The sequence below is a fragment of the Chrysochloris asiatica genome, unplaced genomic scaffold, assembly GCF_000296735.1.
Source record: "Chrysochloris asiatica unplaced genomic scaffold, ChrAsi1.0 scaffold00007, whole genome shotgun sequence".
NCBI classification, from domain to species: domain Eukaryota; kingdom Metazoa; phylum Chordata; class Mammalia; order Afrosoricida; family Chrysochloridae; genus Chrysochloris; species Chrysochloris asiatica.
The window spans coordinates 28,682,633-28,691,662 of NW_006408525.1; the positions used below are offsets into that span (position 1 = coordinate 28,682,633).

At 44.2% G+C, this 9,030-nt stretch overlaps 1 protein-coding gene across 1 annotated transcript; it reads left to right on the forward strand.

Moving 5' to 3' along the window:
- Nucleotides 1-460: 460 nt before the first annotated feature.
- On the forward strand, nt 461-8,734 carry G6PC (glucose-6-phosphatase, catalytic subunit). The gene is made up of 5 exons (XM_006832694.1): nt 461-759; nt 3,603-3,712; nt 4,917-5,022; nt 6,536-6,651; nt 8,168-8,734. The coding sequence occupies exons 1-5, from the start codon at nt 524-526 to the stop codon at nt 8,677-8,679; spliced, it is 1,080 nt and encodes a 359-aa protein (XP_006832757.1). The 5' UTR covers nt 461-523; the 3' UTR covers nt 8,680-8,734.
- Nucleotides 8,735-9,030: the final 296 nt, after the last annotated feature.

Sequence of the window (9,030 nt, forward strand, 5' to 3'; positions counted from 1 at the left end):
ATGATAAAACTTACTATATAGTTTTAAAGTAATAACTTGAAAAACTTGAATAGCTAGTGCACAAGGCCTTCACCAAGACAGTCTTTGTCTCCGAACACATGCACTCGCAGACTTAAGGAAACAGACACTTTTGTAAGAACCATTGTGGAATTAGCCTCTGTCCTGGGTCTCTGGCAGCTTTGAGAGACCAAGAGGGCAACCCCTTGCTCTGTCAAGCAATATGCCTAAGTTAATGATTGCCCTGCCAAGCGCACGGCAGATCAGGCTGTTTTTGTGTGCCTGTTTTTTATTTTACGTAAATCACCCCAAACATGTTTGCATCAACCTACTGGTGATGCACCTTTGATCGATAGATTTTAGACAAAAGTAGCTTTTGAGTCCAAAGATCAGGACTGGTTGACCTTCCGACTGGCTGCAAAGTGTATAAAATAGAGGCAAGGCGCTGGCTGATAGCAGAGCAATTACCACCAAGCCTGAAAGTACTGCAAGGGCTCAGCTGACGGTTTACTGTGGTGTCAAAGGAATGGGGCTAGGGGAAGGCATGAACGTTCTTCACGACTTTGGAGTTCAGTCAACACGTTACCTCCAGGTGAATTACCAGAACTCCCAGGACTGGTTCATCTGGGTGTCTGTGGTGGCAGATCTTAGGAATGCCTACTATGTGCTCTTCCCCATCTGGTTCCATGTTCGAGAAGCTGTGGGTATCAAACTCCTCTGGGTAGCTGTGATTGGAGACTGGCTCAACCTCGTCTTTAAGTGGTGAGTAAGAACCACAGTCCTGGTCGGCACTGTAGGATCAGCACTGGACTGTTAACAGCAAGGCTGGTGGTTCAAACCCACCAGCTGCTCCTTGGAAATGCTATACAGGGTCACTAGGAGTTGGAATGGACTCGAAGGCGCTTAACAGCAACAACAAGGAGAGCCAGCCAGACAGGAGATGAGCAAAGGAAGAGGCTACCTGCTCTTCTCCCTGGAAATGACTGGCATCCTAGGAAGCTGTTGTCCTCAGGATATTCAGGAAGCCACAGGTTACTCTGCCCCCTCTTGCCTTCGGGTCATTTGCATCAAAAGGGAAGGCAAAGAAACTGCTGTCAGTGAATTGAAAATGCAGGAAAGCCTGCTACATCTGGATTGAAGGGGTGGAAAGATGGTTGGATTTAGTAAAAAGTCTGAATTATAGGCTTTAAGCAAAAAATTTAAAAAGGCAGTTCTGGTACCTTGAAGCACCACAGGAAGCAAAGACGTATGAAAGATGATGTGTGAAGAATGAAAAAGATAACGCAAAAACCTGTTATGTGGAGTAATGAAAAGTAATTCCGGGAAGTGGGTTCCAGCTCTTGGTCCACCAGCAGCATCTTTGTCTTTAGCAAGTCACATCCTCACCGCTCTGAGTTTCTGTTTTATAATCTGTACATTTAGGTTGTTGGTAAGTGCTCTCGAGTCAGTTCCAATTCATAAGGACCAGATAGAGGGCTTCAAGGATCACTGATGGCCTTAAGGTTTACAGTCCAGGGTTTATCTTACAGTGCCACACCAGGTCCCAGGTTATTTCTGGAATCTTAATAACAATCATAGTTAACATTTATTGAATAGTTAGTAAGTGCCTTTGTATGAGGTAGTTACTACTACTTTACTGATGAGGAGCCCCAGACCCTGAGCTAAATCACTACACCAACATGGCTAGCTCGCTGAAGGGCCATGTTGGATCTGAACCAGGCAAGCAGGCTTCAGAGGAAATGCTCTTGAGCACTGTGTTGTATCTAGGGAAGGTGAAGTCCTGATTTTAGCATTTGCCAATTTCCCTGATGTAAATATTCCCACCACAGTCACTTTCTGTCTTGGAAGAAGTAAGCACAGCCAGAATGCTCCTTAGAAGCAACCGTGATGAGACTTTGTCTCTCATACTTTGGACATATTATTAGGAGGAGGACATCACGCTTGGTAATGTGGAGGATCAGCAGAAAAAGAGGAAGACCCCCAATGAGATGGATTAACACAGTGACAGTAACAATGGACCCAAACATAACAATCCTGAGGTCGGAGCAGGACCAGGTAGTGTCCTGTTGTGTTGTGGATAAGGTGGACAGCATCTAACAACTCCTTTCAACCTAGTAATAGTTTCAGCTTGCAAAAATTCTGAATACTAAACAATTGGCTCTGGTTAATCAGTGGAGTCCTGCTGTGGCTCTGTAGAGTAAGCACTGGACTGCAAGGTTGGTTTGAACTCAAGGTCGGTGGTTCAAACATACCAGCTGCTCCTCGGAAACCTTATACAGGGTTGCTATGAGTTGGAACTGATTTGTGCCAGGAGTCCTGGTGTGGCACTGTAGGATAAGCACTGGACTGCTAACTGCAAGGTCAGTGGTTCAAACCCACCAGCTGCTCCTTGGAAACCTAATGTTGTTGTTGTTAAGTACCATTGATTTGGTTCTGACTAGTAGCAACCCTGTTAGGGTTTCCAAGGAGTGGCTGATGAGTTTGAACCACCAGGGTCACTATGAGTTGGAACTGACTTGGACTTGTTAAAACTTAAACAAAAGCAGAGCCTATGCCAGCTTATCCCCACACATCATTGTTTTGGCCTCTGTTACCTCATCTAGAAAATAAAGTGGTTGGACTAGCTGCCTTCTAAGACCTTTACTATCCTGAAAACTATCTCTACTCTTAAGCTCTCCTCTAGCTTTGATATGCTTTAATCATAAACAGTAAAAGCCCTTAGAACTAAAAATATATATGTTAGTGGGTTAAGAAGCCATAGGCATACTGATGGAAGTCCTGAAACCTCTGGTGGCAAACCTACTGAATGGTGTCTATAATTTCCCTTATTCAACAGCATAACCATAAAATATAAAAGGATAAAGGGTTATTCCAAATAGCTGAATTTAGTGACCCATGAATGTGATGTCTGGATTAGCTGAGTTGGAGAGGTCAGCATTAATTAGCAGCTGCTCCAGAATCAGGTGAGACTCACCAGAGCAAGACTGCAGGGTAGACGAGGGGTCTTAACTAGCCTTTGATACCTGTCTTCACAGTGAAAAACATAGTCTGTACTTTTAAAGGGGAAATTGATTTGTCTGAGAGATTTCAAAGCACAGAGGACACTGACAAGCTTCTATAGCTAGTGCATCTTTAAGCTTCCAATGGGGAAGGAAGTCACATCTCCTCGAAGGTTTCTCCTTGAGGCTGGGGTACATCCTCTCATGTCTGAGGAAACACAGGATTCATAAGACCTGAAGAAAGAAAGAGGAATCCATAGCATATGCAAGCCCAATTTACAAATTGCAGTTTCAAATCTTTAGAGCATCCTTCCAGGACAAATTTCTCCTTGAGGTGAAAAAAAGAAAAAAATGTCATATAGCAACCATTTATGTGGATTTTTAGGATCTTGTGTTTATTTATGCTTGATAAATTGTATTACTGTAAGTCTCCCGCCCATGCCTCTTCCCAGACAGCTGGCTCCTCTTCCTGGAGCCAACCAAGGCTACGAGTGTTCTGTTTAGAATTATGTGATTCTTCTCTTCAAGTTAATCTCTGTTCTTAAAGGTGCTCTTTGGGGAAAGGATCATTCAATAACTCCACACCTTGCTTCTGTTTTTCCACAGGATCCTCTTTGGGCAGCGACCATACTGGTGGGTCCTAGACACTGATTACTACAGCAACACCTCTGTGCCCCTGATAAAACAGTTCCCTGTCACCTGTGAGACTGGGCCAGGTGAGAGTCCCCCCCCCCCTTAGACACAGAAGCTGGGTGTACCGTACTATCATGCTATTGGTTCCTGACTCATGGTAACAATGCATAGTAGAATGAAATGCTGCCTGATCCTGAATCATCCCATGATCTGTTACAGATCTGACTGGTGTGATTCATACAACATCCACTAGCTAATTTTCTATAGTAATCACCAGGCCTTTCTTCCTTTTCTATCATAGTCTGGAAGTTCCACTGATAGACAGTTGTGACTACCCAAGGTGCACTGGCCAAGAATCAAACCCAAGTCTCCCACGTGGAAGGCAAGAATTCTATCAGTGAGCCTTTGCTCATCATGAGCCCCATAATGACTTAGTGGGAATATGAGGACAGTCACTGCTTTGAGCTCTGTCCTGGCTTCACTGAGTACAGCTACATTTTAATTCACTTCAGCAGGTAGTCATATTGCTGTCTCTTCAGAAATCGATCTGATGTTTTCAGAATCTAAATGGTTGGTACCAGAGAGGCAAGGGTACTCCGCTTGGGAGAGTAACTGCACTATGGCCTCTTATCCAGAGAAGGGTAAATGGTAGAGGCCTGAGCTCCTGGCTATCCTGCCCAGTGACCTGGTCCACGGATATGTCTCCACTGAGCTGTGTGTCCAATCCCACACTCTGTCTGCAGGTTATTAGTTACAATAGTATGTTGTTGTTGTTGTTAAGTGCCCTCAAGTCAGTTCCAACCCATAGCGAACCTGTACAGGGTTTCCGAGGCTGTAAATCTTTACAGGAGCAGAACGCCTCATCTTTCTCCTGCGGAGCAGCTGGTAGTTTCGAACTGCTGATCTTGTGGTTCGCAGCCCGATTCATAACCACTACGCTACCAGAGCTCCTTTTGTTTAATCAAAGGATAGATAGGAAAACTTACTCATTTCAATCCTCCTCCTTATGGGGTCACCATGCGTCAGAACCAACGCGATGGCAGTGGGTGGGGTTTAGTTTCATTTTTCACTCCCCCTTGTGTCTCATACCAGCATCCCTTCCTCAGGGACTTCTTCCTTGTCCTCCAGTGTAAATGAGTAAATGGATGGAAGGCAAGATAGATGGCTACATGGAAGGCTCAATAGGTGGATGAATGGAAGGAAGGACGGCTAGATGACACCCTGAGACAGTCTCCCAGATGGAGACCTTCTCATTTTTCATCCATTCATCTCTTTCCCGCCCTTTAGGGAGTCCCTCCGGCCATGCCATGGGAACAGCAGGAGTATACTATGTGATGGTCACGTCCATCCTTTCTATCGTCCGAGGAAAGAAAAGAACAACCTACAGATTTCGGTAAGAACTCAGCACTGTGGCAGGTGGAGGGCAAGCGGTAGCTCTCCTTGTAGCAGACACGCCCCTGTTCTCTTTCACAGCGCCCCCAGCCCATTCCCACACCGTGGGGCAACACTGATAAGAGTGCTGGCCCTTCTGCTGAGGGTGCAGAGCAGTCACAGAATGTTCGAGCTGGAAGGGGCCCAGCAGTACACCCTTACTTAACAGATAAGAAAACAAGGTCTAATGAATTAAAGGGACACCTCAAGATCAAAGGTGCCATGGTGGCACAGTGCCTAACTGAAACAGCAGACAGGTCAGCAGGAAAAAACTGTGGCAGTCTGCTCCTGTAATGATGATAGCCTTGGAAACCTATAGGGCAGTTCTGCTCTGTCCTTAGAATAGACTCAAAGGCAATGGGTTTGGTGCTTTGGCTTCTTAAGAGCAGGTAGTAAGGTGGTGGAGACCTGGTGTGGCACTGTAGGATAAAGCACTGGACCACAAGGTCGGTCTGAACCACAAGGTCGGTGGTTCAAGCTCGCCAGCTTCTCTTTGGAAACCCCATCATGGTCTCTATGAGTTGAAACCAACTCAACAGCACTTAACAGCAACAACAAAGATGGTAGGATTAAATTTTAAAAATCATTTCTGTCAAAACTATAGAGTTGCCAATCAAGGCTTAAAATAAACCAACACACATTCTGACTAGTGAGTATTCAGCTACTTTGTAAATCCTTAATTGTTGTTGTTGTTAAGTGCTGTGGAGTTGGTTCTGACCCATAGCGACCCTGTATAGGTTTTCGAGGAGTGGCTGGGGAGCCTGAACCACTGACCTTGAGGTTCAAAGCAACCTTGAAGTCCAACGCATTAACCCACAGCACCACACCAAGACTCCAAATCCTTAATTAGTAACAGCTAAAATAGCTACGTAAAAACTAGATGATAGTATCTGTTAAAAATAATAGGTAAAGTTCACTAAACATGCTTCACACTTCTAGCCACAGACTGTCTTTGAGCTTTGGACCTTTGAACTTTATGAAAAAAGATTACTGAAGTAAACTATGGTTGTTGTTGTTGTTATGTGCCATGGAGTCGGTTCCGACTCATAACCCTGTACAGGGTTTCCGAGGCTGTAAATCTTTACAGGAACAGAATGCCTCATCGCTCTCCCGTGGAACAGTTGGTAGTTTCAAACTGCTGACCCTGAGGTTCGCAGCCCGATTCGTAACCACTACACTACCAGCTACCAGAGATATGATTGTTGTTGTTGTTAAGTGCCGTCGAGTCGGTTCCGACCCATAGCGACCCTGTACAGGGTTTCCGAGGGTGTAAATCTTTACGGGAGTAGAAAGCCTCATCTTTCTCCCACGGAGCGGCTGGTAGTTTCGAACCGCTGACCTTAAGGTTCGCAGCCCGATTCGTAACCACTACGCTACCAGAGCTCCTTAGAGATATGATTACCAGTCTCCAAATTCTTCCTCTTTGCTGAAGCTTCTGCATCTGGGTTCTGAGATGCTTGTCTCTTCCATTGCAGGTGCCTGAACATCATTTTGTGGTTGGGGTTCTGGGCCGTGCAGCTGAACGTCTGTCTGTCTCGAATCTATCTTGCTGCTCATTTTCCCCATCAGGTTGTTGCTGGAGTCTTCTCAGGTATCAGCTGCTCCAACTCCCTTTTCCTGCCCCCACTACACCTTTTCTCCTATTCACAAAATCCCAGCATGAGAGCCATACCATTTGGAATCAATGCGTTAGCATCTCAGTAGGTTGAAAATCAAGGGTAAACCCATGGCTCAAGTTTCAGCCAAACACTAGCCAGATCTATGGGGGGAGCAATAACACTAAAGAGGGACTGCCCACCTTAGACTCATCAACCATTTGAGATGCAAAGGAGAGCATTTACCCAAGGACAAAGTTCAGAAGGGTTAGGAAAACAGGACTGGATAGGATAAGTGATGTTACATTATCATCAATGACGTGAAACAAAATATGCATGAATAGTTCAATGGACACCTTTGTCCAGTCCAAACACACACCAAAAAGTTGTTGTTTTTTTTAAAAAAAGAAAGAAAATCTCCGGTGGACTACCTATACTGGACCAATTAAGTATGTTCCAGAAAATGTGTAATGCTTCAAATTAATTTACCCAATTGAATTAGCCTGAAGTTTCCAAGCTTTCTACATTATTTAATTGTTACTGATTTCCCTAATTTAGTTTAAATTAAATTAAATTAAAATTATTAAATTTAAATGCGCTACAGGATAAGCATTGGACTGCTAACTGCAAGGTTGGTGGTTCAAATCCACCAGCCACTCCTAGGAAACCCTATATAGGGTCATTCGTTATTAGTTAGAACTGACTCCACAGCACTTTATGACAATCAAATTTAACAATGTAACACAAATAGCCCAGGGAACATTTGTTCCAGGAAATACATTCGTTTACAAATCTACTAGTTAGTTACCTATTGTTAATATCTTCTGTAGCTTCTGAGTTTTGAATAACTGTGTTTTCTTAGATCCAGTTAATAAAGGACAGAAAATATTTAGGTGAAGTGTAAGAAATAATTTCTTGACTTTGTGGGAGGTGCCAGTTTCAAAAAGTTTATGGAAAAAGAAATCGATTATCTTTCTATTCCATTTTTTCACAAACTTTTTGAAATCTCCTTGGCTATCACTTTAGGGAAATAGGAGACATGTCTTTCCCCAGACTAGAGAAGAGAAAATATACAAATGTGTTAGAGAGGGATTAGATTTACAATTTATTAACTTCTGCAGAAAAAAACTAAGACCAATAAATAGCACTGAAGAGGACAGATTTCAGTTTAGCATTAGAAAGAACTTTTAAACAATAAAATCTATTTAAAGGTGAAATGAGCTGCCTAGCAGTCATCTGTTTTCCACCCCTGAGGGGACTCAAGTAGAGACAGGAGAACCTCCCACCCCCACAGGAAATCTGCAGGTGGTAGGAACATATGAGACATGACCTTTCTATCCAAGAGTTTATGGCTGAGGACACCAAGTCACACATGTGAATAAAGCAAATGACCTCTGACATGGCAGCTGTGACTTCATTCCACATTGGCAGGATCAATGACATGTCATCTGTTACTGCAAACCTACCTCTAGGTGAAGGCCCAGCATGACACATCATTCTTTTTCCACACAGGCATTGCTGTTGCTGAAACCTTCCGCCACATCCAGAGTATCTACAATGCCAGTCTCAAGAAATATTTTCTTATTACCTTCTTCCTGTTCAGCTTTGCCATTGGATTCTACTTGCTGCTAAAGGGGCTGGGTGTAGAACTCCTGTGGACTCTGGAGAAAGCCAAGAGATGGTGTGAACGACCGGAATGGGTCCTAATTGACAGCACACCCTTTGCCAGCCTCTTCAGGAACCTGGGGACCCTCTTTGGCCTGGGGCTGGCTCTCAATTCCAGTATGTACAGGGAGAGCTGCAAGGGCAAACTCAGCAAGTGGCTACCCTTCCGCCTCAGCTGCATCCTGGCCTCCTTGGTCTTCCTGCACTTCTTTGACTCTTTGAAACCCCCATCCCAATATGAGACGATCTTCTATGCCCTGTCCTTCTGCAAGAGTGCAACAGTGCCCCTGGCATCTGCAAGTCTCATCCCCTACTGCCTCATCAGGGTCCTGGGCCAGCCAGACAAGAAGTCTTTGTAAAGGACATGGAGTCTTGAGTATTTAAAGTCAATGACTTGTGCCTGGGATTGAGGGGTTCTGGGGTCTCCTGACACCCATTTTGAGGCCAGAGGTGCTAGAGTCAGCTCAAGCAATCCTCCCTTTCTTGCAATTCTAAATCTATCGGGCGGTGTTTTCTGAAACGCTAATATTTGAGAGAGTCTTCACTGTTAAAAGTTAAGTCACTTCTGGATTTTTTCCTGAAGACTTGGTCTTCTTCTGTCAGATATACAAAAGTAAGATTTCCAGGTAGGGTCAGATTGTAACCACAGACTGGGGCATTACAGATGAAAAATTTGTAACTGTGCTCAACCTGACAAAGGAAAGAAAAAA

What these genes read in the sequence shown, in the direction of transcription:
- G6PC (XM_006832694.1), top strand. Translation starts at nt 524, where the DNA reads ATGGGGCTAGGGGAAGGCATGAACGTTCTTCACGACTTTGGAGTTCAG. An exon ending in CTCAACCTCGTCTTTAAGTG is followed by an intron (nt 760 to 3,602) that starts GTGAGTAAGAAC and finishes GTTTTTCCACAG; the next exon opens with GATCCTCTTTGGGCAGCGAC. An exon ending in TGTTGCTGGAGTCTTCTCAG is followed by an intron (nt 6,652 to 8,167) that starts GTATCAGCTGCT and finishes TTTTCCACACAG; the next exon opens with GCATTGCTGTTGCTGAAACC.